This window comes from Eulemur rufifrons, chromosome 23, assembly GCF_041146395.1.
Source record: "Eulemur rufifrons isolate Redbay chromosome 23, OSU_ERuf_1, whole genome shotgun sequence".
NCBI lineage: Eukaryota > Metazoa > Chordata > Mammalia > Primates > Lemuridae > Eulemur > Eulemur rufifrons.
In genome coordinates, this window is record NC_091005.1 from 10,848,097 (window position 1) to 10,875,966 (window position 27,870).

At 57.6% G+C, this 27,870-nt stretch overlaps 2 protein-coding genes across 7 annotated transcripts; both read left to right on the forward strand.

Annotated features, from left to right (window-relative positions):
• Positions 1–1,075: 1,075 nt before the first annotated feature.
• Positions 1,076–23,993, forward strand: SLC12A4 (solute carrier family 12 member 4). 6 transcript variants are annotated; one of them, XM_069456457.1, is made up of 24 exons: positions 1,076–1,263; positions 6,636–6,730; positions 8,179–8,310; positions 12,549–12,695; positions 12,795–12,849; positions 14,707–14,837; positions 16,117–16,358; positions 16,501–16,715; positions 17,218–17,382; positions 17,461–17,559; positions 17,787–17,844; positions 18,154–18,328; positions 18,720–18,838; positions 20,156–20,254; positions 20,518–20,637; positions 20,891–20,995; positions 21,235–21,403; positions 21,701–21,896; positions 22,004–22,173; positions 22,261–22,392; positions 22,471–22,578; positions 22,780–22,964; positions 23,104–23,237; positions 23,415–23,993. In XM_069456457.1, the coding sequence occupies exons 1-24, from the start codon at positions 1,149–1,151 to the stop codon at positions 23,504–23,506; spliced, it is 3,258 nt and encodes a 1,085-aa protein (XP_069312558.1). In that variant the 5' UTR covers positions 1,076–1,148; the 3' UTR covers positions 23,507–23,993. The 6 variants fall into 6 exon arrangements, with proteins under 6 accessions (XP_069312558.1, XP_069312561.1, XP_069312559.1 ...); XM_069456460.1 differs by having other exon boundaries at positions 22,261–22,374; XM_069456458.1 differs by having other exon boundaries at positions 1,097–1,269; positions 23,415–23,744.
• A 127-nt stretch (positions 23,994–24,120) lies between these two features.
• On the forward strand, positions 24,121–27,553 carry LCAT (lecithin-cholesterol acyltransferase). Its single transcript, XM_069456463.1, has 6 exons — positions 24,121–24,341; positions 25,011–25,167; positions 25,246–25,361; positions 25,464–25,559; positions 25,645–25,869; positions 26,821–27,553. Exons 1-6 carry the CDS (start codon positions 24,191–24,193, stop codon positions 27,393–27,395), a joined length of 1,320 nt encoding a protein of 439 aa, XP_069312564.1. The 5' UTR covers positions 24,121–24,190; the 3' UTR covers positions 27,396–27,553.
• The last annotated feature ends 317 nt before the right edge of the window (positions 27,554–27,870 follow it).

Here is a 27,870-nt window from a genome sequence, read left to right on the forward strand (position 1 = left end):
TCAGGTGGTGGTCAGCGCGAGGGTCGTCCTGCCCGGGCCGGCGACTCTGCTTCCGCCCAGAGGGGGAGGATGGCTGGAGGCCGCAGTCACAGCGCGCAGAGCCTGAGGTCGGCAGGTATCTCCCGACCCATTCTGACGTTCTAAAGCCATCTGAGCCACAAAGGGAGAAGAATGGAGACAGACAGACGAGTAAGAAGGGCTCTGGGATTTTCTGATAGACGAAAAAATAAATAGCTGAAAGGACGGCCCAGAAAGATAAAGATGACAAAGTAAAGCCAACTTGATAAGTTATCTGAAGCAGTAGAGTAGAAAGTGAAAGAAAAGAAAAATGAATAGCAAATAAGTAAACGACTTGGGTAAAGGAACCCCCAGGAGGTGAAGCAGTAAAAGAAAAAGTTTAAATGAAAGCACTGGGCTAAAGCACCCAGTGTCCTGTCCCAAAGGCCAATGGGACAGGGACGGGGGAGGGGGGTCCTCCCTGCCGAAGACGCCGCAGCCTCTGGGGAAGGGCCGAGAATCCCCAGCTGCCTCCAATAGGAGAGGCTACAGCGAGGAGGCGCAGGGCAAGGACGGGACTTTGGCGGGGGCGCGGGTTCCAGGGACGCGGAGAAGTGGGAGACAGATGATGGAAATGGGAGGACGTATCCAGGGATGCTGGAGGCCCCGAGCAGGACTAGGGTGGCCCTTGCGGTCCTGCCTTCTTTTCCGTCTCCCGGAGTAACAGAAATGTTCCCGAGCACTTAGCAAGCCCAGGGCTTAGAGCCAGTGCCCCCCGCGCCCCATCTCATGGAGCCCTCAAAGAGGCTCACGGACGTCGAAGCGTGTTTCCTCCATTTTACGAGTACTGCTTCTGGGGCTCAGAGGGGACGGCCCCTCACCCACGGTCACACAGGTATCGGTTCCTCCCCCAGGCCGTGTAGCCACTAGTACTCCCGCCCAGGGGTCTTCACGCCACTAGGGCCCCCCTCGGGGAGGAGCGGGGCCCGAGCCCTTCCCGCTCCCCGCCCCCGAGGGGCGGCCCGGGGGGCGGGCGGAGGAAGTGAGCGCAGCGGGGAGGAATGCGAGCGGGCGGGGCGTGCGGGCCCGGGGCGGCGGGGACAGCCGGCAGGCGGCCGGGACGGCGGGTGCGGCGGGGCCGAGCGCGCGCGATGCCTCACTTCACCGTGGTGCCGGTGGACGGGCCGCGGCGCGGCGACTATGACAACCTCGAGGGGCTCAGCTGGGTGGACTACGGCGAGCGCGCCGAGCGGGAGGACTCGGACGGTGAGGGCGCGTTCGGAGCGGGCCGTGGCGGGACAGGGGGGCCGGCCACGCGGGGCCCGCTCCCACACGCAGCGCCAGACATTGCGCGCACACGTCGATGCGGTCTCAACTTTTCGTCGCCTGCGCCGAGGCAGTCAACTCCCAGGACCGCGCGCGCGGACTCGATTTTCCTCCGCTCCCGGCGCCCGCCGCCCGACCGCCCTCCCCACCCCAGCTCCTCCCCTGCGGGTGGCGGGCGAGGGCTGCAGACGTGGCCGCCCCGGGAAGCCAGCCTGCCGAGCCGCCCGGCTTGGGGATGGCGCCCGGCCCCCATCTCCAGCCCTTCCCAGCTGGGAGCACAGCTGAAGCCCTGACACCAGCCCCTTCAACCTCGGTGACTCGCCCCCATCCTCTTTCGCCTCAGCTCCCCATTTGGGGTGCAGCGTCTCTGTCTTTAAGACTCTCCTCCCCTGCCCCTCCAGTGTCTCCCCGCAGCTCCCGTTAGGAGAGACGGGTGTGCCTGGCGACGGGCTCTGCTGGTGACTGCCTGAGTGCTCTGGTGGTGTCCCAAGGCTTAGATCTGTAGGTACAGTGGGCATCTGCGGAGCGCTCTCTCGGAGCCAGGCTTGTCTGGGCACTCTACGTGAATTAACTCGTTTAATCTTTCCAGCATCCCCCAAGGGATAAGTACTGTTACTCTCACTTAGGAAGGAGTGGAGGGAGGAATAGAGGTTATGTAACTTGTGTCTGTTTGTGGGGTGTGATTCAAACCCAGGCTTGAGATTCCGGTGCCTTAACCTAGGTGTTAGGGGTGGCCCTGGAGGTAAGCCCCGCCTCCCTCCTCCCAGATACCTGCCTCACACCATATCCCATTCTCCATCTTCTACCCAAGAGGTCCCCAGGGGCTGTCCTTGCCAGGGCCCACCCTTGGAGTGTGAACACCACTGATAACGTGTATGTGTAGCAGCATATATATGTGTAATTATGCTTGTGCAGGTGTGTAGCTGTGGGTATCACAAGGTGAAGGCTGGCTCAGGTCAGGGCATGCTCATGGCCACTGTTTCCTGCAGGGATGTCAGTGATGAGGATGGTGATATGACAGATGACAAATGCCTTCAATGTCTGTGACTGACCCTGATGGAGATATGTAGGAAACGTGTTGTTGACATGTGTCAAGTGATGTGATCTTGACCTCTGGTCTGTGATAGTGGCACAACTGAGGTGATCCATATCTGATATGAGTGATGGCTAGGGTGTATAACACCTGACTGCCATGTGTGGAGATGGCACAGGACAGTGGCATGGGCTGCTGGACACTGTGGAGGTTTTATAAGCCTAACAGCTGTGTGAGTGCCCTCCCTCCTCCCCACCCGCCATGCCCTTGTCTGTCCCCGTTCAAGTGGTCAGGGCAGGAACCTGCTTCCCTGCTCCCCCAGTCCTGGGAGGCTCTCTCTCCGCAGAGGCTAGACTGGCCAGCCTGCCTAGAATCAGCCTGGACCAGTTGGCAGGCAGAGCTGAGCCTTTGGCCCCGCCTTGGCCCCTGCAGGGTGACTGGAGGGACCTGGAGCCACATTGGCTAATTCCTGCTGGATCCCCCCAGGGAAGGCCAGCTCCTCCCACTACCCCCCTTCCTCTTCTTCCTCCTCTTACTCCTTTTCAGCTAGATCTTGGCTGTCTGCAGAATGGGGGACACCCTGCACCCGGGTGAGTGATTGTGATCCTTGGTGGGGACTGGCAAAGCGTCAGAGGGCACAAAAACAGTGAGCCTCAGGTCCATCTCCTTGGTCCCTCCAGCTCAAGGCCCACAACACCTCTACCCTGAAGGGTGTAGATGGGCCTGATCATCCAGGCCACTTTGGCCTCTGGGCAAGGGGTAGGGAGATTCTGGAGGGGCACCTCAGGCAGATGCCCATGTGCACAGGGGTCAGGAGGGTCACCTGGATCCCCGCTTGCCACTGGTGCATTCACAGTTGCTGGTGCAAACACAACTATGTATCTCACAGGCAGCCCATGGGCCTAGGCCATGCTCAGATTCATTGGGGGTCTCAGGTGGTGTCTGAGCAAGCTTTGGCCTGGCAGGCATGCCCAGACCTGCCCTGGAATTTTTGGAATAGCTAAAGCCTAAACTGGCAGCCTGAAGCTTAGGGCAGTACAGACATCCAGCCACTGCTTAGACCCCTCCACATTCCCACAATCACATGGAAGCTTTGGGGAACTCCAAGGAGTACCGCCAGGTGTCTGGCACCAGACTGTCCCTTTTCTGGTGTATCTGGGCTATTGGAAAAGCAGGTGTTACTATCTCTACTTCATAGAAGAGGAAACCAAGGCAGCACAGAGAGGTCAAGCAGGTTTCCCTGAGTCACACAGGGGAAGGGCCAGGAATCCAAGCCAGACTGCCAGCCATCTGAACACCCAGAAGCCAGGGTATAGCCTGACAAATTACATATCCCAGACCCTCTTCTCTCTGTTAAAGGGTTGTGCTGCACTCTGGGGTGTACCATGGAGGGACTGGGGTCTAGAGTAAAAACAGGGAACTTGCACCTCAGACCCCACTTGGCTCTGGTGGACCCTGGCACCCAGTTGTGGCCCTCTTCTCTGGGTGACCTTACCTCTGAACCTCTCTGAGCCTTACTCTCCTTGTCACTAAAAGGGAGTAAATGCTATCTACTGGAATGTTGCTGTGAGATTAGAGACCTCTCTTGGAAGGGCTCTGAGCCTCCCTCAAGCGATGGCTGAAGGGACAAGGGACCAGCTAGGTCTTGGAGGATCATTCACAGGCATTGTGGAGGGGCTGCTATGTACTCAACTGTACATTTTCTAGATACCAATACAGTCTCCTCAGAAAGACAAGGCAGCAATGGTGGGGCAGGCTGCACCATATGAGTTTAGGATAATTTGTAATTTATTTCCAGCCTACTTCCACAAAAAGATCAGAAGAAGTATGCAACAAAACTGCCTCCCCAAAGGATTGTTACTGTCAGGAAGATCAAAAACTATGCAGAGGAAAGGGGCAAGGACTCTGAGATGAGACAGTTGGTGACTGCATCAAAGGAGTAAATTTAGCTTAGAGATTCCTGGCAGCCAAGGCAGAAAGGGAAGTAAGATGAGCAGTATAGCTGCCATTTTCTGATGAAATGAAGCATCTGATTTATTCAGGGGAGACATTTTTTTGTCATGAAAATCCAAGAGTAATTTTCAGAGGCATCACATATCACTGATGGGCCATGAATGTAGTAGGCAGTGTGTTACTGGGTTTTCAGAGTTTTCTTGTAACTCCTTATCCTGATCCTGAACAAGCATTGAGGGCATAGCAAATGTCATAGGGTATCTGAGGAACTATGTGACCCCCACCAGGCTTTCACACGATGGGGGGCTGACTTGACCTCTGGTTGCTTTTGTCCACTGTACCATTGGCACTGACCTACAGGAACATGGGACTGAGGTGCTAATCTAGTTTGGGTTGCTGGATGAGGCAAATGTACTACTTTCACATGCTATGGGAAGGAAGAGCTGACTTTGCCCCAGAAATTTTCATGGGCACACTTTACCTGTCAGTGTGCTTGGGTAATAAAGAATCCACAGTACAGCACCTGCCGAGTGGTTGTTGGCTTAGAGAAGATAAGTTAAACCTCATCCTGATACCAAGAGGGTGTATCAGATGGAGTAGGATGCATCAGCCAGCATTCTCACCTGCAAACAAGAGAAATGAATTGTCACCTATTTAAACAAAATGTTCATGAGCACAGCCAGTGCGTGGCCCAATCACTAGTCTGAGTTGGTGATGACACTTCTGTTGCCACTTTCATCACCAGACACCATCCCAGCCCTTCTGCCCTCAAAACTGCCTACCGCTGCCATCCAACACCAAGGTGGCTTCTTTGAACCAAAATGTCTGCTTGCCATTTGCTGTGAGGCCTTGAGCCAATGCCGCTGCTGCCAGACTGTCTGGCGTTGGGGGTGGGGGGACCCTCAGCATCTAGAAAGGGAGTGCTTGGCATCTTCTGCCTGCTTGGTAGGAAGATGGGAATGTCACCCACTGAGACTCACAAGGGACATGAGTTGGAAAACAGGGAAGCGTGTGATTGATGGGAGGCCAGAAAAAGCAGCTGAACTTTGGGAGTTGAGGCAGTTTTATAAAAAACGAGCATTTGGGACTGGGCGCTGTGGCTCATGCCTGTAACCCCAGCACTTTGGGAGGCCAAGGCGGGAGTATCGCTTCAGGCCAGGAGTTTGAGACCAGCCTGGACAACATAGTGAGAGCCCATCACTACAAAAAATTTAAACATCAGCCGGGTGTGGTGGTGCACACCTATAGTCCCAGCTACTCGGGAGGCTGATACAAGAGGATCGCTTGAGCCCAAGAGCTTGAGGCTGCTGTGAGCTATCATCAGGCCACTGCTGTAAACCCTGGGTGACAGAGCAAGACCCTGTGTCTCAAGGCCAGGCGAGGTGACTCACACCTGTAATCTTAGCACTCTGGGAGGCCGAGGCAGGAGGATTACTTGAGGTCAGGAGTTGGAGACCAACCTGAGCAAGAGCGAGCCCCATCTCTACTAAAAAAAAAAAAAAAAAATAGGAAAAAAAAAAAAGGCCCCTTCCTCAAAAAAAAGAAGCATTTGTCTCCTTTCTGCGAGGTTTCCTTCCAGCCAGGGCACTGTATCATCAGTCTGGGGGGGAGGGGGGAGCGGGGTCGAAGCTAGTCTGGGGCAAGTGGCGGAATCTGAGGGCAAAGAGGCGAAGGCTCTGCACCTGCCAGCAGTCCCTGCTCACCCGTACATCCACCGGCTTTTGTAGGTGACCCTAGCAGGGTCTCTACGCCGCTTTTCGCTGTCTACCCCCTGGGGCTTACCCCGCCTCCCAGCATGCTCCGGGACTGCGCTCCAGGACGCTCCCGCGCGGTGCATGGTGGGGTGGCTAGCAGGCCACCTGCGAGCCATGGCAGCAGAAGGTGCTCTGTGCGCCTTCATCTATCTGGAAGGCAGCCCCCAGGCGGTCCCTGAGGACACTGAACCCTTGTCGCCCTGCACACTGGGTACTCCAGAAAGCTGAAAGGAGCGGGAGAGGGTTGCAGTTTGGAGTGGGAGCGATCTGAGGGCGGCCCAGGGCCGGGCCACGCCCCTGGAAGGCTCCGCCCCTCCGTGGTCACACGTGCTTGTACTTGTGCGTCTGGAGCCCTCACCTAGGCGTCTTTTCTAGAGGGAATCATGCTCTGGGTTTTGGTCACTGGCTGCTCCCTGGCCCTTCAAGGATGCTGGCAGGTTGTGATGGGGAAACTGAATTCCAGCCCTGTGACACTGCGGCCTCCAAAGTGCTCCACCGGGACGATGTTTTGGGGGCGGGATACAGGCTGGGGGCTCAGGAATTAGACCCTAATTGTCCCTCTTTCTTCACAGGACATGGCAACCACAGAGAAAGCAGCCCTTTTCTTTGCCCCTTGGAGGCTTCCAGAGGAAGTGACTACTATGACAGGAACCTGGCACTGTTTGAGGTAGCTGAGAAGCCATTCTGGGCCACAGGTGTGGCAGGCAGGTGGGCGGGAGCGGCCTGTCCTGTCCGTAAGGCCCCAGGCCTCAGCTGAGCAGGCAGGCTGGGTGGTTGTGCCTCCTCCTCTAGTCTCCCCTTGCCAGCCTGGCTCTGATGGCAGCCAGGCTGCAGTTCCCTTGGCCCTTTGACTGAAACTGCTTTCCCAGAGGCCCCTCACAACTGCACCCTCATTGCCACTTCCAGGGCTATTCACCTCTGTCTTCCTTGTAACTCCTCAGCAAGGTGACCCCTCCCTCAGGGTTTCCCACCTCAGGGTTTCGGCTCTTCCCTCCACTCCACGTTCTTCTCCCAGTCCATGGTTCTTTGCTCTCCCGTGAACTCTTTGTCCTTTCTGGTTGGCTTTTCCAACTCTATCCCCCTCTAGTTCACTGAGGCCTGGTCCTTCCCACCAGATCTGCCCCATTTGTGGCCTTGGTGGATACCTCTCTGGAAAGATTCCCAAATTTGTGCCTTTGCACTTGAATTTTATCCTTTTGAGACTCAAGCTGAAAAGTGAGGTCTGGATCTAAGATGCGGTTTAGGATTCTAAACTCTGACCCACACATTCAGTGCCCCATGGCTGAATAATGTAGGTTCCTCAATCTCCACATGCCCCAAAGGGCCTACATCTTCACCTCTCACTCCCAACCAACTTCTCCCCTGGGAGTAGGGTCAGAAGGGAGCTGACCGACAGGGAAAGGCTAAATGTGGGCAAGAGGCAGGCGGAGGCGCAGTGTTGAGAACCCCGCAAGAGCAGGGAAAGCAGCCATAGGAGGTCTCCTGACCTGTGGAAGCAGCAAGGTTCTACAGTGAAGGCCTTGACCCGGCCCCACCTGAGGATGGCTGGGGGGCCAGCATCCCTCCTCTGCAATTGACGTGGGTACTCACAGGGACTGGGGGCTGGAGGGAAGACCTTCCAGGAATCAGAGTTTGGGCAGACGAGAGAGACTTTACTTGTCCCAGACATCCCTCTTTTGCCATCCTTGGTTCCCCGAGGTGACTAGGGTAGCTTTTGTTGTGGGGAGTTGAGGGTAGGTGTGAGTATGGAGGCCCAGTCATAACTGGGAGGTGGCGGGGCAGAGCAGGCAGGATGAAGTGTGCCATTTGCCTGCCTGCCAGCCGTGCCCTGCCCTCTCTCCCCTGAGGCAGGTAATTTTCACAAATGGGCTGGCAGTAATTGCAGCCAAGGTGGGGCAGAGAAAAGCAGCCGCTGGGCTGGGCCTTTGAGTGCCACGTGCTGGGGTGTGGTGCCCACACCTGCCCAGTTGACTGGCTTGGGCTTCCCCAGGCAAGAGCTGGGATCAGGCCCAGGCCTGCCTCAGTGTTTGGCGAGGGGCCAGGCTGCTGGCTTCACACAGGTAGCCTGGCGCCGGCCTGGCTCCTTGCCATCTTGCCCCGTGGCTCTGTTTACAGGAAGAGCTGGACATCCGCCCAAAGGTGTCATCTCTCCTGGGCAAACTCGTCAGCTACACCAACCTCACCCAGGGTGCCAAGGAGCATGAGGAGGCTGAGAGCGGGGAGGGCTCCCGCCGGAGGGCAGCTGAGGTGAGTTGGTCAGGACAGCAGAGGGGCCACACCTGGAAAGACAGTCACAGCACCATGGAATTGGCTGTTTCCCCATGTGGTGGTGAGCACGCCAGGGGAAGTGGGTGCAGGTGTGGTGAGCATGGAGGATGGGCACTGAGTGCCTTGGCTCAAGGAGGCTTCAAGAGGTGTGAGCTACTCAGGAGGTCCTGCGGGGGGGTGGGGAAGAGGGCCAAGGAGACCCTCAAAAATGCCAGCTGGGCACTGTGGCTCATGCTTGTAATCCAAGCACTTTGGGAGGCCAAGGCAAGAGGATGGCTTGAAGTCAGGAGTTTGAAATCAGCAACTGGGCAACATAGCAAGGCCCTATCTGTACAAAAAATTTAAGAAGTTAGCCAGGTATGATGGTGTGTGCCTGTAGTCCCAGCTACTCCAGAGGCTGAGCTCAGAAATTGAAGGTTACAGTGAGCTTTGATCATACCACTGTACTCCAGCCTAGATGATAGAGCAAGACCGTGTCTCTTAAAAAAAAAAAAAAAAAAAAAAAAAACGAGAAAGAAGTGAGAGCAACAGCTGCCTTAACTTGCTCCTCACTGTGTGAGAGGCACCACGCTAAGCAGAGGGCCCAGGTTCTCGAATGTCAGCATCACAACGAAACTAAGAGGCACGTGCTGTTATTCCTGTATTTCAGATGAGGATGCTGAGAGTCAGGGTGTGAAGAAACTTGCCTGGCCGGGCGTGGTGGCTCACGCCTGTAATCCTAGCACTCTGGGAGGCCGAAGCGGGAGGATTGCTTGAGTTCTGAAGTTTGAGACCAGCCTGAGCAATAGCGAGACCCCGTCTCTACTACAAATAGAAAAAATTAGCCAGGCATGATGGCGCATGCCTGTGGTCCCAGCTAGTCGGGAGGCTGAGGCAGGAGGATTGCTTGAGCCCAGGAGTTTGAGGTTGCTGTGAGCTGGCTGATGCCACAGCACTCTAGCCCAGGCGGCAGAGCAAGACTCTGTCAAAAAAAAAAAGGAACTTGCCTGAGGTGGCTGAGCTAGATGAGATCAGTGCGTGATGCTAATGCTGGGAGACACGGTTGTGAGATGTGTAACTATGTCAAAGGCCAGATCACTGGCATCACATCAGGGTGGATGAAGGTGTTGCCTTTTGAGCCAGGGACCTAGTTGTCCCTTGGAGGCCATGCAATCTAGAGCAAATGACAAACATTCCTGCCGCTCACTGTGTTGGCTCAAGGCTCCACAGCCTGCAGACCCCTCCAACAGCCCCTGGGCTCCAGGGGGACATGTATGTGTGCTTGGAGCCTGGCCCTGCCTGGTGGGACTTCCTGTCCTCTCTCCTGGTCCCATCACCTGGTCACCATCCAGTCCTCTCTTTAGGATGACTTTCGCCTCTTTGCCCAGCTCCTCTGTGTGATGGACTCAGGTTAGCTGAGGGCCAGGGATTTTTCTGCATTTTTGATTTGAAGGCAAGGGACCTTCCCTGAGGTTTAGGAAGCAGCTGTGCTTCCTGGAGGTCAGCACGAGCTGAAGGCACTCCTGGTTGGGATAAGCCAGGCCTCCAGCCTCAGACCTGTTTGTGAGATTTGGGCCTTGATGGAGTGGGCCCAGGAGCTAGGATAGTCCCAGCTGAAGTGCACCCCTCACCTTGCCCTTCCGGGTGGCAAGCCAACCCACATTTCAGAGAGGGCAGCTGACATCTTGAGGTTGCACAGACCCAACTGCCTAACCCTATCTGGCTGGCTGTGATTTTGCTGGGATGTTCTGGACTGCAGATAGCAGAGAACCCTGACTAGCTCTGCTGTCCTGTCCAGCACTGCAGGGGCATCTCAACTTCTGAGAGTGTTGCCCGTGGTAGGGGAGGGGTCCTTAGGTAAGAGCTTTATCATTGTCCCTTCAGGCCAAGCTGCCAAGCCAGGGAGTTGGTGGCTGGTAGTGACAAGGCCCCTAAGAAAGGCCAGTGCACATCTCAGCAGGAGGGGGAAGGAAGCCTGTGCTGGTGAAGGGCCATGGTCCCTTGGCCTAATAGGGAGTCTGTGAGGATGCTGGGTCCAGCCTTGAGTTACCTGCTGAGCTCACCTGGCCCCAGGGTAAGGATGTGAGAGGGGGGTGGGTGTCCCAGCTCCAGTGGCTTTTCCGTGGAGGAAGGAGCAGCCTGGTCAAGTGCACAGGGAGTGGGTAGGAAGCTAGGGGCCAGGGCTCTGGGGCTGCTTAGCTGTGGTGCTCACCCGGGGCAGGTCTGAGCAGGGGCCTCAGGAAAGGAAGGCTTGAAGCAGGAAGGGTGGGCCTCCAGCCAGACCATGCTAAGGCCCAAAGACAGCCTCTCCCTAGCAGTCGCTCCGGCTCTGGCCCGGACCTTTTGAGGCTGCCAGAGGTTATTTGGGGATGCAGAAACCATTTCCGGCCCTGCCCTTTCCCACACTGCCCTTTTCTCAGAATGACTCAGCCTAGGCTGGGGGTGGGACTGGGAGCTCTTATTGCCACTGTGCAGTGGGTGGCATCATCTGAGAAGGACTCAGAGCCCTGGTGATATGTATCTGCCACCTACACTGCACTGTGCAGGACAGGTCAAGGAACCATTTGGTCTTGCCCAGGCTCTTCTGAGGTCCTTTGACCAGCAGTCCCCAGCCTTTTGGCACCCAGAGACCAGTTTCATGGAAGACAATTTTTCCACCAACCTGGGTGGTGGTGGGGGCGTGGCAGGGGATGCAGGGCTCAGGAGGTGATGCGAGTGATGGGGAGCAGCTGTAAATACAGATGAAGCTTCACTCGCTTACCTGCTGCTCACCTCCTGCTCTGCAGCCCCCACCCCCCCAGTTCCTAAATTTCATGGAGGAAATTTTTCCACCACAGTTTTAGGCCACACACAGATCCTACCCACCAGGCCAGGATCCTATGGCTACATAGTTCTCTCCCAGCCCAGCATCAGCACAGCAGGAGGCTTCACTAGGGCTCCACTGGAAGCTCTCAGGGCCCCACTGCCCTGGGTGACATTCAGTTATTTTAAGAAGACACCAGCCTGCCTCTGTGCACTCAGCCTCTGCCCTGGCCCCTGGCTGGCCCCTGCTCTGCTCTTAGATAGTTGAGAAATCCTGCCTGGGTCTACATATTAGACCTTCCTCACCTGCCCTACAGCCTGAGTCCCCCATCTGCAGGATTTACCGAACAGGATGTCCCAGCGGCTTCTAAGGCACCACTCGCTGGGTTGAGAATCTTTCGGGTGTTTGCAGGCCCTGCCGGTGATAGAACAGTAAACAAGCTAAGTCTACCCCAGTATGGTCACGAGACATATGAGTAAACAGTCAGGTACCATGACCTGTGGCGACCACTCTAGTAGAAGGCCATATCAGATGCTGAGGGAATGCAAGAGGGAGTACCAGCCTCACCTTAGGCAGCCCAGAGAACTTCCTGGAAGAGGTAACAGTTACACCCCTGCAGGTTCCACTGAAGAGGAGTTTGCCAGGCAGTGAGGCAAAGCTGATGCCCCAGGCAGAGTCCAGCACATTCCCAGGTTCAGAGAATCTGAGGGCCCTGTGTGGTCAGAGGCTGAGGCTAACAAGGGAGGTGATGGGACATGTCTGGTGGCCCGAACCAGGAATCTGAGCCATACACTGGATTATAGCATAATGTAGAGGGTTTTCAGCTTGGATGGTGAGATTGGACTTGACTTTCAGAGACCTGTGCTGACAGCAGAGTGGGCTGCAGTGTGTGGAGAGGTTGACAGGTACCAGAGGACGCCACCTGGGTCGCCCAGGTGTACTGCCCCAGCTTCAAGGGACTAAGGCTGGGACAAGACGAGCTGGTCTTAGGGCAGCCGGGAGGCAGACTGGGTAGGAGTCAATGTCTACTTGGACTGGAGTGGGAGCTTGGGGAGAGGGAGGGCCAGAGACAGCATCTTGGACTTTTGCTTGGGTGACTTGGGGCCTGCTGGCTGAGAAGGTGGAGATCTGAGACAGACTGCCCTTTCCAGAAGTTTAACAGGAGAGAGGAAGGAAAGGAGGCAGTACCTTGAGGGGGAGTTAAGATTCAAAAGTTCACACATGGGATTTTAAAAACAATCAGATTTTACACCTCTCTAGTCCTAACTGTCTTCGTATATGAAAGTCAGTAGAGACATCCTAGCTGTCACCTCCACCTCCTGTGTTCCCCAGGACCCTACTGGATATGAGGGCTTGCTCAGTGTCTAGGGCTGGGCCTCCATGGTGCATCTGGGCCCCTCTGATGCTCTGTGTGCACCCCCTCCTGCCCACATAGGCCCCCAGCATGGGCACCCTCATGGGGGTGTACCTTCCCTGCCTGCAGAATATCTTCGGGGTTATCCTGTTCCTGCGGCTGACCTGGATGGTGGGCACGGCTGGGGTGCTGCAGGCCCTCCTCATCGTGCTCATCTGCTGCTGCTGTGTGAGTGTCCCGATGGGCAGGGGTGGGCTGGGCACAGGCCATGGCTGCTCTGCAGAGCCCACCCAGCTGGGCTGCTCACCCGGGCCTTCCTTCCCACAGACCCTGCTGACAGCCATCTCCATGAGTGCCATCGCCACCAATGGTGTCGTTCCAGGTGGGTGAGTGCCACCCAAGGCCTGGTGGGGGAAACAGGGCCCAGAATCCACCTTGACCTGCTCGGAACCCACATGGCTTACCCCTATCCCCCAAGCAGTTCTCTGGTGGTCCTAGTCCCTGACTCTAGGACAGTGCCACAACTTAGGAGCCTCCCTGGTTGACGGAGTTTGAGACTGCTGTTTGTGTTTTGTTTCATTAGTATATAAGTATTACCAAAAAAAAAAAGCAACGTATGTTTACCGTAAGAGCGTTTGAGAATACGGAAAAACATAGAATGGAAAATTGAGGCTAGGTATGGTGGTGCACCCCTGTCATCCCAGCTACTCAGGAGGCTGAGGCAGGAGGATCGCTTGAGCCCAGGAGTTGGAGGTTGCAGTGAGCTATCATGATGCCACTGTACTCTAGCCCGGGTGACAGAGTGAGACCCTATCTCAAAAAAAAAAAAAAGAAAAAGAAAACCTTCCTGCTTGTGGGTTCTACTTTTTTACTCTCATAAACATTGTCATGAACAGCCTCACACAAATGTCTGTTTATGCCCCTGGCAGTTCCCTTAGGAGAGGGTCCTAGCAGTGGGATTATAGCATGAAAATTAAAAGCATCTGTAATCCCACCATCCTGAGTTCGTTACTGTTTACCTTTTGGTATGTGGTCATAGGGTCTTGTAAAGCATTGGGCACACAGTTGCACACAAGTGCACTCTTTCTCTTATATATGTATGTATCTGTGTATATATTTATGTGTATATATAGATAATATACATATTTGTATTTCCCAAATATGTATGTGTGTATACATATATATGCATGCATATGTATATATTTACATTTATGTTTCCCAAATGTTGGAAACATTTTTTTTTTTTTTGTTTTGTTTTTGAGACAGAGTCTCACTCTATTGCCTGGGCTAGAGTGCCGTGGCATCAGCCTAGCTCACAGCAACCTCAAACTCCTGAGCTCAAGCGATCCTCCTGCCTCAGCCTCCCGAGTAGCTGGGACTACAGGCATGCGCCACCATGCCCGGCTAATTGGAAACATTTTTTTAAACAGGATTCTCCTTGGTAAACTGTAACCTGATTTATGTGATTATCATCCTACTTGTGGGTTCTACTTTTTCACTGTTGTAAACGTTGTCGTGAACAGCCTCACACAAATCTCCGTTTACGCCCCTGGCGGTTCCCGTAGGAGAGGGTCCTAGCAGTGGGATTACAGCATGAAAGGGATTGATCATTTTTTAAATTTTTTGATCCCTGTTCCCAGATTTTCACCAGAGAAATTTTATCAGGAGCAGATAGAACCAACAACATGGGATCACTCTTGTCCCCCGTATGCTTGCCACCCTGGGGCCCAGTGTTGGCTCTGAGTCTTGCCGGGGTGTTAGATTCTGACAGAAGCACAGACCCAGGGCAAGAGGGTCAGCCATGACTGCTCACCTGGTGGCAGGCCCTGTGCTGGGCTCTGGGGGCCAAAGACAGGACAAGACGCAGTCCCTGCCCTGGTCTGGAGGGGTCACGCTAACAAAGGTGCGGGCCTCGGGAGGGGTGAGTTGTGCTGAGATAGGACACACCCAGCCAGAGGAGGCTATGGGGACTGCCCTGAGTGCAGGGAGGTGGAGGACAGTGGCTGCTCAGTCACTGCTGCGGACCTAGAGCTGCCCCAGCAAAGCAGTCATTTCACTGGTCTGTGCTGGGCATTTTTGTCATATGGGAATGGGGTCCAAAGGCAGCCATGCAGCCTTCCTCATTTGTAAATGGAAAAAGCAGTCCCTGTCCCTCTGGGCAGGGTGAGGGCGTGTCATGGGAAGACCCCCTTGAAGAACCACCCTTGACCTGTGTGCACTTTTCCTTTCTCTGCTGTAGCTGGGGGCTCCTATTTCATGATTTCCCGCTCACTGGGGCCAGAATTTGGAGGCGCTGTGGGCCTGTGCTTCTACCTGGGAACGACGTTTGCAGCAGCCATGTACATTCTGGGGGCCATCGAGATCTTGCTGGTGAGTCCGGCTTAGCCCTGGCCAAGTCTGATCATGTCCAAACAGTCCCTCTGGACTCCAAACAGAAGGCCCGGGTGGCTCATGCCCCCCACACCTCTGGCCAAGGCCTGGGGGTTATAAAACGGGAGGCCTCAAGGGAGAAAGACCTTTGGTCAGACCAGTCTGCCTTTCACCTCCTCGCTCGTTTGGGCCAGGCAGGGAAGGGGCCTGGCTGCCTTCACCTTGGCCCTGGATGTTCCACCTACCTGGGCACCGTTTGGGCCATGGCAGGGGGTCCGTGCACTGTTGCATTTAGCTCAGTGACAGATCTCGGTGGTGACACAGAGACTGCCTCCTGGGCTTAGGGGGGCTCTGGCCAGCTCTGTCTCCCCCAGGGCTCTGAGCTTCACTCTGGGTGAGTAGCCACAGGACCCTGTCCGGAGGTCGGTGCCCGCCTCCGTGAGCTACACAGGTGCTCTCAGACTCAGATCCTCACTCTCCCTGAACTGCCCCGGCCCGTGGGAGCAGAGGTGGAGGCGCTGTGGGAAGGCACAGGGTGACAGGTGCCCACCCCTGCCTGACTACTCCAACATTCCAAGTCCTCTACCTGCAGTACAGATCTTGCACCAGGATTTTCTGATTTTGGGGAGGGTTTTTTTTTATATTTGTTTTCTATTTCTCATATTCCTTGCACTTTTATTATTTGGCATTCTTATGTAAGGAAAATTTATCCCTTTTCCCTGTTTATTTTTTTTATTCAACCATGTAATTATATCTGGATGGACTTTTAGATATTTATTCTTTGGGTTGTAATACAGTACTATCATTATTTATTTTGCTCAAACTCTTCCACTGTGGCTATGCAGCCATTCAGGTTGGCACCTGTGTCTGGATCCTTTTTCATTTGTTTGTTTGTTTTCAAATAACAGCTTTATTCAGATATAATTTACATTCCATGCAACTCTCTACTCATTGAAAGTGTACAATTCAGTGGTTTTCAGTATATTCACACAGTTGTGCAAGCATCACCACAATCAATTTTAGAACATTTTCATCCCTCCCAAATGAAACCCCATCAGTAGTCATCCTCCCTTCCCTCCCCGCCCTCGCGACCACTAGTCTGACTTTTGTCTCTCTGGATTTGCCTGTTCTCGACATTTCATGTAAATGAAATCATGTAATATGTGATCTTTTATGACTGGCTTCTTTTAGGTATGCTTTTAAAAAGAAAACCAAAATGACAGGTTTTCCTCTCCAAATAGGAAGGTCAAACCCTTTTTAATCTGTCATCTTGTTTTAGACCTACATTGCCCCCCCGGCTGCCATTTTTTACCCATTGGGTGCTCATGACACGTCGAGTGCCACCTTGAACAATATGCGGGTGTATGGGACCATTTTCCTGACCTTCATGACCCTGGTGGTGTTTGTCGGCGTCAAGTATGTTAACAAATTTGCCTCACTCTTCCTGGCCTGTGTGATCATCTCCATCCTTTCCATCTACGCTGGGGGCATCAAGTCTATTTTTGACCCTCCTGTGTTTCCGTAAGTAACCCATATATTTGTCCAGGTATTGCACTGATGTCCCATGTAGACAGCCTTTGATACCCTGAGTCCCAGAGACTTCACGGTGGGAACAGGCTGGGGCCTCCAGCTGAGCAGGTGCTAATGCTTTTGTCCCCCACAGGGTATGCATGTTGGGCAACAGGACCCTCTCCCGGGACCAGTTTGACATCTGTGCCAAGACAGCCGTGGTGGACAATGAGACAGTGGCCACCCGGCTATGGAATTTCTTCTGCCACAGCCCCAACCTTACTACTGAATCCTGTGACCCGTACTTTCTGCTCAACAATGTGACCGAGATCCCTGGCATCCCCGGGGCAGCTGCCGGTGTGCTCCAGGGTGGGTCCTCCCTCTCCCTCTGCTCCTGAGCCCACAGGCTGAGCAGGAGAGCAGAGCACAGAGCTGTCCTTGTGTGTCCAGCTCAGAAATAGGGGGCAGTTCTGGCTGCCTTCCCGGCCCAGCAGTGTCCTCTCAGTCTGGCTCCTGGCAGCCGAGCTTTGGGTGAGCACAGCCTGTTTGGCCAGCGTCCCAGACCTGCAGCAGTCCCCAGAAAGTGCTGGCAGCCCTTCTCCCCCCGGCCACCAACCCCTGATGCTGCCTGGGGATGTTCCCACAGGAGCCATAAAGGGCCTCTGTCTGGGAGGCAGGCAGTGGCGGGGCCCTGGCTGATAGTGGCCCACCCACCGTTGTCTGCCAGACATCTCCTTGCCTGTGGCCACAGCAGCCTGGGGCTGATGCTGCAGCCATTGGGCTGGAGCTGTCCCAAGTCCCCAGAGCGTCTGCAGCCAAACTGCCCGGGGCCGTCGGTGGGGCTGTGGTGGTGATGCGGCTGCCCCCACAGAAAACCTGTGGAGCGCCTACCTGGAGAAGGGCGAGGTGGTGGAGAAGCACGGGCTGCCCTCCACAGACGCCCTTGGCCTGAAGGAGAGCCTGTCCCTGTATGTGGTGGCTGACATCGCCACGTCCTTCACTGTGCTGGTTGGCATCTTCTTCCCCTCAGTAACAGGTGAGCCCCTCTGCCCACCCAGGCAGCCCTGCCCCCAAACCCAGGGAGTTGCTGAGGGAGTCTTGTCTGTTTTTGGAGGCATCATGGCTGGCTCAAACCGTTCTGGGGACCTCCGCGACGCCCAGAAGTCCATCCCGGTGGGGACCATTCTGGCCATCATTACAACCTCCCTCGTGTGTATCCTTTCCCAGGCCTGGGGTGGAGGATCAGGGAACAGGAGGCACCTGCCTGTGTGTCAGTTCCAGCCGACATGCACAGGCATTCCACACAGGCACGCACGCATGTATACCTCACCTTGCACACATGCACACACCATGAAACCCTCAGCTGTAAGTGTCCCAGCTGAGTCTGCTGGCTAGGGACAGCCATGCAGAGAGGCCTTGCTTTCCTTGACGCCACTGCAGACTTCAGCAGTGTGGTTCTCTTTGGCGCCTGCATCGAGGGTGTGGTTCTCCGGGACAAGTGAGTGAGCTGGGCCCCTCCCTGTAGCCGTGGCTCAGCTTTTGCCTGAGCCCATGCCAGACCCCCCATCCATGGTCCCATGCATGTCCTCAGGCTGCTGGCTGCCAGTGGTGGTCTGTGCCACCAGGTGGGTCAGACTCCTAGAGGACTTTTGCTTCTGAGAGGGTGGTGACAATCATGATCAGGGCTGGGCCAAGAGGGAAGGACAGGGCTGGCAGACTGGCCTTCTCCACTGGGGGGCCAGAGCGCTGCCCCCTGTAGCCTGCCTTCGTGACCCCTCACATCCTTTGCTCTGGGCCGCCCCTGCAGGTATGGTGACGGCGTCAGCAGGAACCTGGTGGTGGGCACGTTGGCCTGGCCTTCGCCCTGGGTCATTGTCATCGGCTCCTTCTTTTCAACCTGTGGCGCTGGCCTCCAGAGCCTCACTGGGGCACCACGCCTCTTGCAGGCCATTGCCAAGGACAACATCATCCCCTTCCTCCGGGTGAGCCCTTCTGTGCTCCCCCACGGCCTGGCTACTACTGGGCCCCTCGCCCGGGCTGGGGAGAGAGATAGGGAACACAGGTGTGGTATGACCTCCCCACGGTGGCCCCAGGCCACACAGCCATCCATGGGGAGCTGCTGAGAGCTGCCCTGGCCCTGCCGTGCTGTTGGGAGAGCTGCTTGGACCCACAACCCATGGCCTGTTTGTGGCTCACCCAAAGCAGAGAGGCCTGGTGAGGTGGAGCCAGGGAAACCGTGGTCCCATATGGATAGGCCTGGGCATGGCCTGAGCCTCAGAGGAGGGCCCTGGTGGTGATGGAGGCCAGACTGTACCTTGGGGCCTGGGTGTGGAATGAAGGTGCTAGAACCAGCCTCTTCCCTGGCGCACACAGGTGTTTGGCCACGGGAAGGCGAATGGTGAACCCACGTGGGCACTCCTCCTGACCGCACTCATCGCTGAGCTGGGCATCCTTATCGCCTCCCTCGACATGGTGGCCCCCATTCTGTCCATGTGAGCTGGGGGCTGGGGCAGGGCAGGGGGTGGTCTTGGGAAAGGCTCCCTGGACCCCAGCACCTCCCCGTGACCCTGTCTGGTGCTGAGGATGCAGCTGGGAGATGTGGCAGCCGCCTGGGGAGGTGTTGCCTGGCAGGGCTCAGCGTAGCTCTGCAGTCAGGAGGGTGCCTGGCACCTACACAGAAGCTGTAAAGCGACCGACAGTCCCACTCCCCTCTAGTAGAGTCCCCAAAGCAGGCGGCCAGCAGACCTCCCTCATGCCTTGATGAAGCCACCGCTGCCCCGTCCATTTTCAAAATCATTTGCTTTTAAAGTTCTGGAATCAGCTGGGCAAATCAGTGTGCTGGTGCCTTGCAGGCGGTGGTCAGCATGTGGCGATTCCTCGGGCCCCCAGGGCAGAGCTTGCTTGTTTGCTGTGTCACCTTTGCCCTGCTGGGGTCCTTGCACACCCTGCTCTGGGGCGGGCGCTCCTCTTGCTTACATGGTTGCAAATGGCCGCCCCCATCTCTGCCCCTCTCAGGCCCCAGACCTGACAGGGCCCCTTTTCCCCGTGCAGCCTCCATCCCAGCCACAGCCAGGCCTGTGCTCTCTTGGCCTCCCCAGTACACCCACCCCTCACATAAATCCACACCTGAACTGTTCTTGCCACAGTCGTCTTGGGTGGCGGCCGCCCCTGCCCACACCAGAGGGCATGTCTCAGCCTTTATCGTGTGGCTCTAGCTGGCAGCCCTGTCCCCAGCACAACCCTCTCCCATGGGTCCTCCTGCCTTGCTCTGCCCTTCCTCCTCTGCCAGCTGCAGGTGAAGGTTGGTGCCCTCTCCCTTAGCCCTCTGCTCCTCAGCTGCCTTCCCAGAGGGCTCCTGCAGCCAGCCTCGCCCACGTCCCAGACTCCCACGCCCACTGTAGCATCTCCCAAGTGTCTGATTCGGTGCATTGGAAAGGTCCTGGTCGTCTTCTCCCAACCTGTTCCTCCTCCCCATTTGTGTGACAGCCCCTCATGCACCTGGTCACCCGGGCCAGAGACCTGATTAGGTAGCTGGCTCCAGACACAGCACTTCCTGCCACTCCAGGCACCATCCTCCAACTCTCCCCCTGCTTTTCCCATCTCCGCTGCCACCTGGCCCCGAAGACCCCGTCGCTGCAGTGGGCCACTTGCCTCGGGCCGTGGAAGCCGGGGCTGTGGGCTTGGGACGACCTGGCTGAGCCCATGCAGGGCGGGGCCGTGGAAGCTCAGTTTCGGGTCCAGGCCCAGCTGGATACCAGGTCCCTGGCGGCCAAGGAGGCGTCTGTGCTGACCACCTCCCTGTGCTGCAGGTTCTTTCTCATGTGCTACCTGTTTGTGAACCTGGCCTGTGCCGTGCAGACGCTGCTGAGGACCCCCAACTGGCGGCCCCGGTTCAAGTACTATCACTGGTGAGCGCCCACTGGACCCTTGAGCCAAGTCCTCTGACACAAGAGATACTGGGGACTCCAGGAGCCCCCTTCGGCATGAGGTTTGGGTTTCTGGGCGGTCTTTGTCCTGGGTGAAACACTGTGGGGAGGGAGAATGCAGGGCTGGGGGTTGACCTGTTTCTCCTACCCAGCATGTGACCTGGGACCGCCAGGGCATGGGCTGGGCTGTGGCCTGGGCCCTACTGGTCTTACCCTGATTCTGCAACTCCCCCGCTCTGGCCCAGGGCGCTGTCTTTCCTGGGCATGAGCCTCTGCCTGGCCCTCATGTTTGTCTCCTCCTGGTACTATGCTCTGGTCGCCATGCTCATCGCGGGCATGATCTACAAGTACATCGAGTACCAAGGGTGAGTTAAGGGCTGCCGCCTGGCCTCTGCCAACAGCCTGTACAGCGCCGAGGGTGCCTGGCTGAGCAGGTGGGGTGGTCTGGATGTTGGGTTGCTGGGGAGCTGGGCCATCCTTTGCTAGCCACCGTGGGTGCTGGGACTGGGAGGCTGTGAGACTCGGGGCTCCCAAGAGTGGCCTGGAGGATTTCTCATTCACATAGATAGAAACCCCTGGGTGGGACCAGGGGCTTACCAGCTGTGGTGGCATCTGCAGGGCTGAGAAGGAGTGGGGTGACGGGATCCGAGGCCTGTCCCTGAGCGCCGCCCGCTATGCACTGCTGCGGCTAGAGGAGGGGCCCCCTCACACGAAGAACTGGCGGTGAGTTGACACTCAGACGCTGGCAAGGGCCATCTCAGGGTTCTTAGGGGGTGGGAGGGTCAAGAAGTGCTGGCTCCTCCCTCTCCTAGTCCATGTTCCCCATCCTGGGGTTGCTGGGGGGGGGGGCCCTCCCACTTGTGGATCCATGCTGCCCAAAGCTGTGGGGGCCCATGATCCGAGGAGGGGGTCCCTGGACATCTGGCCCTGGTCTCAGGCTGCCTCCCCATCTGGCGCTGCAGGCCTCAGCTCCTGGTGCTGCTGAAGCTAGATGAGGACCTTCACGTGAAGTACCCACGGCTGCTCACCTTTGCCTCCCAGCTTAAGGCCGGCAAAGGCCTGACGATTGTTGGTTCTGTCATCCAGGGCAGCTTCCTGGAGAGCTACGGCGAGGCCCAGGCCGCTGAGCAGGTGCCTGCTGCAGAGGGTGGGAGCCCAGCCCGACCAGAGGTGTCTGGGCTGCAGCTGGCACTTAGGGCAGGGGACCAATCCTAGCCACCCTGGCCAGCCAGGGGGACAGCACTGCTGCTACCCGAGAGGTGGTACAAGGGTGGTCTAGCTGTCCCAGCTTGAAAATGTGGCCTCTGGGTGGGCAGCTTGCCCCCATGCCCTTCCCCGCTCCCAAGTTTTGTGCGCCAGGCACCCTGGGAGGGAGCCCAGCAGAGAGGAGCTGACAGCCTTGCCTCTGACCCTGGGATGTCCCTGCAGACGATCAAGAACATGATGGAGATCGAGAAAGTGAAAGGCTTCTGCCAGGTAGTGGTGGCCAGCAAGGTGCGTGAGGGCCTGGCTCACCTCATCCAGTCTTGCGGCCTGGGCGGCATGAGGCACAACTCCGTGGTGCTGGGTTGGCCCTATGGCTGGCGACAGAGTGAGGACCCACGTGCCTGGAAGACCTTTATTGGTGTGTGAGGGGCTGGTGCCGGGGCTGGGCCAGGGGCTGGGGGTCCAGTGAGGTGGCAGAGGCCAGAAGGCCACAGACCGGTGGTCAGCAGTGCCCCTCGTCCCCAGACACTGTGCGGTGCACTACAGCTGCCCACCTGGCCCTGCTCGTGCCCAAGAACATCGCCTTCTACCCCAGCAACCACGAGCGCTACCTGGAGGGCCACATCGACGTGTGGTGGATCGTGCACGACGGCGGCATGCTCATGCTTCTGCCTTTCCTGCTGCGCCAGCACAAGGTGGGCCAGGTGGCTGGGCGCAGGCGGGAGAGGCTGGGCCCGTGGTGGGGGGTGTGACTGAACCAGCCACCTACCCTGTTGTCACAGGTTTGGAGGAAGTGCCGCATGCGCATCTTCACAGTGGCCCAGATGGACGACAACAGCATCCAGATGAAGAAGGACCTGGCCGTCTTCCTGTACCATCTCCGCCTTGAGGCAGAGGTGGAGGTGGTGGAGATGGTGAGCCACCCGCCCTGACTTGGCCCTGTGGGTACCACGTCCCACGCGGCCGGTCCTCACAGCCCGCCCTCTCCCCAGCACAATAGCGACATCTCCGCATATACCTACGAGCGGACCCTGATGATGGAACAGCGGTCCCAGATGCTGCGGCAGATGCGGCTGACCAAGACTGAGCAGGAGCGAGAAGTCAGTGGCCTTCCGGGTTGAGGCCAGGGGCGGGTGCAGGGTCGGGCCTTTGGAGACACCATGGGGGGGCATCAGAACAACTCACCCCAGCCCGACCCAAGCCATTGCCCATTTCCCTGAGGCAGGGTGGTCATGTTGGGCCAGCCAGGGCCCTCCCCCTTTTCCCATGGCACCGAGGCTACCTCCTCTGATTGTCCCTAGGCCCAGCTAGTCAAGGACCGGCACTCGGCCCTGCGGCTAGACAGCCTGTACTCGGATGAGGAAGACGAGTCTGCAGCAGGGACCGAGAAGATCCAGATGACATGGACCCGGGACAAGTACATGACTGAGCCTTGGGACCCCAGCCATGCCCCTGACAACTTCCGGGAGCTGGTGCACATTAAGCCGTGAGTGCAGCAAAAACGGGTCCTGCCTCACGGGGGCCGGGGGTGGAGGTGGGATGGGGCAGACAGCTGTGTGGGTGGGCCAGGCACCCTCCTTGCAGGGTGGTTCACTGTGACCTGGGATCGGCTGCATTACCCGCAGAGACCAATCCAATGTGCGGCGCATGCACACTGCTGTGAAGCTCAATGAAGTCATTGTCACACGCTCCCACGATGCCCGCCTGGTCCTACTGAACATGCCCGGCCCACCCAAGAACAGCGAGGGGGACGAGAACTGTATCCCTTTGCAGAGAGACAGGAAGTGGGGAGGTGGACCTTATGTGAGGTCAGGCCAGGAACCCTGGGTGCCGCTGGGTGCGGGTGGCCCAGGTTGCCCCAGCTCTGATTGATGGGGCCACACTACCTGGTCGCCCCTTGGTCCTGGCGCTGCCTCCTTGACCTGGTGCCCTGCAGACATGGAGTTCCTTGAGGTGCTGACCGAGGGCCTTGAGCGGGTGCTGTTGGTGCGTGGTGGTGGCCGTGAAGTCATCACCATCTACTCCTGAGCCCAGCGTAGTCTTGTGGCGTGGAGCGGAAGTGTCCAGGGTAATAGTCCCTCCCAGCACCTACCTGCCAGCTCCGCTTGCCTGGCTCTGCCCTGGACCCAGCTTTGAAACCGGGCCTGGGCGGGGCAGTGGAAATGGATCTGAGGTCCCTTGGGACCCTGGGAGGTTCGGGGACTTTCCATCCAGTATCCCAGTGGGCCTGCCCTGGCTGGAGAAGACTGGTGGGGGCTGACATGGGGCTTGAAGGCAGCCAGCCCAGCCCAGGAGTGCTATTTATTGCATATTTATTGTTCGGATGTCACCATTGGAGAGGAGGGGAAGGGGAGCAAGGGAGGGGTCCAGCCCAGCCCGCCTGCAGGAAGGCCTGGCGTGGGCTACTGTGGGGAGGGACCCCCACCACGCGGAGCTGAATGGAGCCGGCCAGCTAAGGCCTGACTTTTTCAATAAAACATTGTGTACTTCTGGGCTCCTGCTGCCCTGGCTCTGTTTCCCTTGGCGGCAAGGGAAGAAGGCGGAACTGAACCCAGGCCCAGAGCCGGCTCCCGCAGCTGTGCCCTTTCCGGCAATCTCTGGCCACCCCCATGGGCCAGGCTGTCCCTCCCACTGGCCCTGGGGCCCCTCCCCCGCTGCGGCAGATAAGCCGGCCCAGGACAGCTTAGTCTGGCGGCAGGCGCTAGGGCTGGGATGGGGCCGCCTGGCTCCCTGTGGCAGTGGGGGCTGCTGGTGGGGCTGCTGCTCCCCCCGGCCGCCCCGTTCTGGCTCCTCAATGTGCTCTTCCCCCCGCACACCACGCCCAAGGCTGAGCTCAATAACCACACACGGCCCGTCATCCTCGGTAAGCCCCCACCAGGCCCCTGACGCACCAGGCCGGACCTTGGGGAGCCTGGGCCCTAGCCCGCCAAGGTCCTTCTGCCCCTGCAGTGGCCTGGATCCCTGCCCCAGTGTGGGGAGGAGCCAAAGCCTTGTCCTGCAGGGAAGTCACCCTCTTCCCCCACTGCACTGTTCCTGTGTCTCTGACTTGCCTGGCCTATGGGGGTGGTATGGGGTGTGCCTGAGGTCTCGGCCAGGGCATTACAAGCTGCAGCCATGCTGGATCCTGGGCCAAGCCCCACCACTCCTTCTTTGGTCCCCATCCCACCAAGGACAAGATGCCCAGCCCAGGGCAGGAGGGGTCCTGCAAAGCCTGCCCCCACCTCCCCATACCCATCTGCTCTCACCTTGGACTTTGGCAGCGGTGGAGAGCCCGGCTGGGTGTTTGCTTTGCCGAGGCGCAGGGGTCAGTGGCCTTGGCCGCTGCACCTTCCCCTCCTGAGGGAAGCCTGGGCTTTGGGCTACTGGGGGGACTGCCGGGGGTTGGGTGTGGTCAGGACAGCATATGTGTCCTTTGTAGCTGGGGGTTGAGGGTGATGGAGGGGTGGGGCTGGACCCTGCAGCATCCAGGGGTGATGGCTAGGGGCCACAGGGGGGAACCCGAGGAGTCCAGAGTGAGGGCTGGTGCTCGCAGTGCCTGGCTGCCTGGGGAATCAGCTAGAAGCCAAGCTGGATAAACCGGATGTGGTGAACTGGATGTGCTACCGCAAGACTGAGGACTTCTTCACCATCTGGCTGGATCTCAATATGTTTCTGCCCCTCGGGGTGGACTGCTGGATAGATAACACCAGGTATGTGCCATGTGCTCTGCCCTGGCCCCCGCACACTGCCCCTTGGCTAGCGGCTGCTGAATGTCCCACCGCCCCCAGGGTTGTCTACAACCGAAGCTCTGGGCTCCTGTCCAACGCCCCTGGTGTGCAGATCCGCGTCCCCGGCTTCGGCAAGACCTACTCTGTTGAGTACCTGGACACCAGCAAGCTGGCAGGTGGGTGTGCTGGGGGATAGGGCCAGGGCAGGCTATGGTGGCCAGCAGGGCTGGACCACAGGAGTCGTGGCCAGAGCCGCCAGTGCTGCTGCCTGTCCCCAGGTTACATGCACACGCTGGTGCAGAATCTGGTCAACAATGGCTACGTTCGGGACGAGACCGTGCGGGCCGCACCCTATGACTGGCGGCTGGAGCCCAGTGAGTATCTCTGCAGATGACAGGCTGGGGGCAGGACAGGTGACCCCTGACTCCAACTGCCCTGGCCCCATCCACCTACCTGCAGGCCAGCAGGAGGAGTACTACCAGAAGCTGGCCAGGCTGGTGGAGGAGATGCATGCTGCGTACAGGAAGCCCGTCTTCCTCGTCGGGCACAGCCTCGGCTGCCTGCACTTGCTCTACTTCCTGCTGCGCCAGCCCCAGTCCTGGAAGGACCGCTTCATTGATGGCTTCATCTCTCTCGGGGCTCCGTGGGGTGGCTCCATCAAGCCCATGCTGGTCTTGGCCTCAGGTGAGATGGGATCTGACCACTTTCGTCCTGGGGCAGGGGGTGGAATGAAGCTGGTCACGGGCCTGCCCTCACTCCAGCTTCTGCTCACGATGGCCTCTACCACCCCTGGGGCATGCCCACTGCCACTGGTCCCCCAGAGCAATGACCCTGGCCTGGGCCATTAGGATGGATCCTTCCAGAGTCTGTGTCAGTGATGACAAAGGGGAAGTAAACACAGGAAGTGAACCCCAGCAATCTGACCCAAGATTTGTTCCTCGAGGCACCAGATCCCGCCTACCCAGGCTTCAGCCACGTTCTGCTCCCAGGAGCCCCTTCGTCCAGGGATCTGCTTTAGTGAGGAGGGATCCGCCAAAGCTAGGCCAGACCCCAGGAGCCCCTCCTGCTCTTCCTTGGAGACTGGCACCAGGGACCCAGCATTGACACCACCTATTCAACATCCACTATCTGCTGGGCACAGCCAACTCAGCCCCCCTCCTAGGAGCTGGATGCCAGTCTGGTGAGGGAACACTCAGGTCACCCCAGCAAAGTCGGACACAGACACCGTCTCATTCCATCCTTCCCAGAACACAGCTCTGAGCCCTGAGCAGCACAGCCACACACGGGAGCCGACAGGCACATGCCTGGGGACAACAGCCAGCACCCCCCTCCCCCCCCACCCCCCACCCCCGCCGCCGCCACACTGTCCACACACCCATCCTCAGGACGCCCACCCTGCCCTCTTTTTGAAGCACTACAGCTCTGCCCTATAGAAATGCCATGAGGGCTTCACATTTAATAAGTCCTCATTGAGCACCTACTGAATGCCAGGTTTGTTCAAGTTTATGGCTTGGAGTCCATGTCTGGTTTGGGCAGGGACAAGATGAGCACCCAGCCAAGCTTACATCAGGGGCAAGTTGTGGGCCAGGGGTAACCAGGCCTGGCTCCCCGTCCCACCTAGCTCCATGTCCACAGGTGACAACCAGGGCATCCCGATCATGTCCAGCATCAAGCTGAGAGAGGAGCAGCGCATAACGACGACTTCCCCGTGGATGTTTCCCTCTCTCATGGCCTGGCCTGAGGACCACGTGTTCATTTCCACACCCAGCTTCAACTACACAGGCCGTGACTTCCAGCGCTTCTTTGCAGACCTGCGCTTTGAGGAAGGCTGGTACATGTGGCTACAGTCACGTGACCTGCTTAAAGGACTCCCAGCACCTGGCGTGGAAGTATACTGTCTTTACGGCGTGGGGCTGCCCACGCCCCACACCTACATCTATGACCATGACTTCCCTTACGCGGACCCTGTGGGCGTTCTCTACGAGGATGGTGATGACACAGTGGCCACACGCAGCTCCAATCTCTGTGGTCGCTGGCAGGGCCGCCAGCCACAGCCTGTGCACCTGCTGCCCCTGCACGGGCTACAACACCTCAACATGGTCTTCAGCAACCAGACACTGGAGCACATCAATTCCATCCTGCTGGGGGCCTACCGCCATGGTTCCCCTGCAGCCCCCAGTGCCAGCCCAGAGCCCCTGCCCCCCGAATAAAGACCTGCCTTTGCTGCTATAAGCCCTGATGTGTGTTGTGGGATGGGGATGGGGGGGTACAGGATTCCCCACACCGGTTTCATGCACCACCAACCACAGGCTCTGTGCTCTGTGGAACACAAGGCAAGATGGGTTCTGCTAAGGCCTGGGATTGAACTGGGCTCCCTGAGACGTGCAGCTTCCCACTCTCTTGCTTGAGCTGTTTGGGCAGCCTACCCCATTCCTGCCTCTGCTGGTAGGGACCAGAGGCAGCTGCACCCACAGCCATGCAATGGGGACACAGGGAGGGGAAGATCTGAGCTGCCCCTTCCAGCTCCCAAAAGGGCAGGTGAGACAGGGCCTTTGAGTGCGGGGTGAGTGACAGAGGCACAAGACCTTAGAGTCTGGGAGTGACAACCAGTTATCAGATCATTTCATAATTAATTATTATTATTTTTTTTTGAGACAGAGTCTCACTCTGTTGCCTGGGCTAGAG

Coding starts and splice junctions, on each gene's coding strand:
- SLC12A4 (XM_069456456.1), top strand. CDS start 1,149: ATGCCTCACTTCACCGTGGTGCCGGTGGACGGGCCGCGGCGCGGCGAC. Junction 16,716..17,217: donor AGCTGCCGGTGTGCTCCAGG/GTGGGTCCTCCC, acceptor CTGCCCCCACAG/AAAACCTGTGGAGCGCCTAC. Junction 17,845..18,153: donor GGTGTGGTTCTCCGGGACAA/GTGAGTGAGCTG, acceptor CCGCCCCTGCAG/GTATGGTGACGGCGTCAGCA.
- LCAT (XM_069456463.1), top strand. CDS start 24,191: ATGGGGCCGCCTGGCTCCCTGTGGCAGTGGGGGCTGCTGGTGGGGCTG. Junction 24,342..25,010: donor CACACGGCCCGTCATCCTCG/GTAAGCCCCCAC, acceptor TGGTGCTCGCAG/TGCCTGGCTGCCTGGGGAAT. Junction 25,560..25,644: donor TGACTGGCGGCTGGAGCCCA/GTGAGTATCTCT, acceptor ACCTACCTGCAG/GCCAGCAGGAGGAGTACTAC.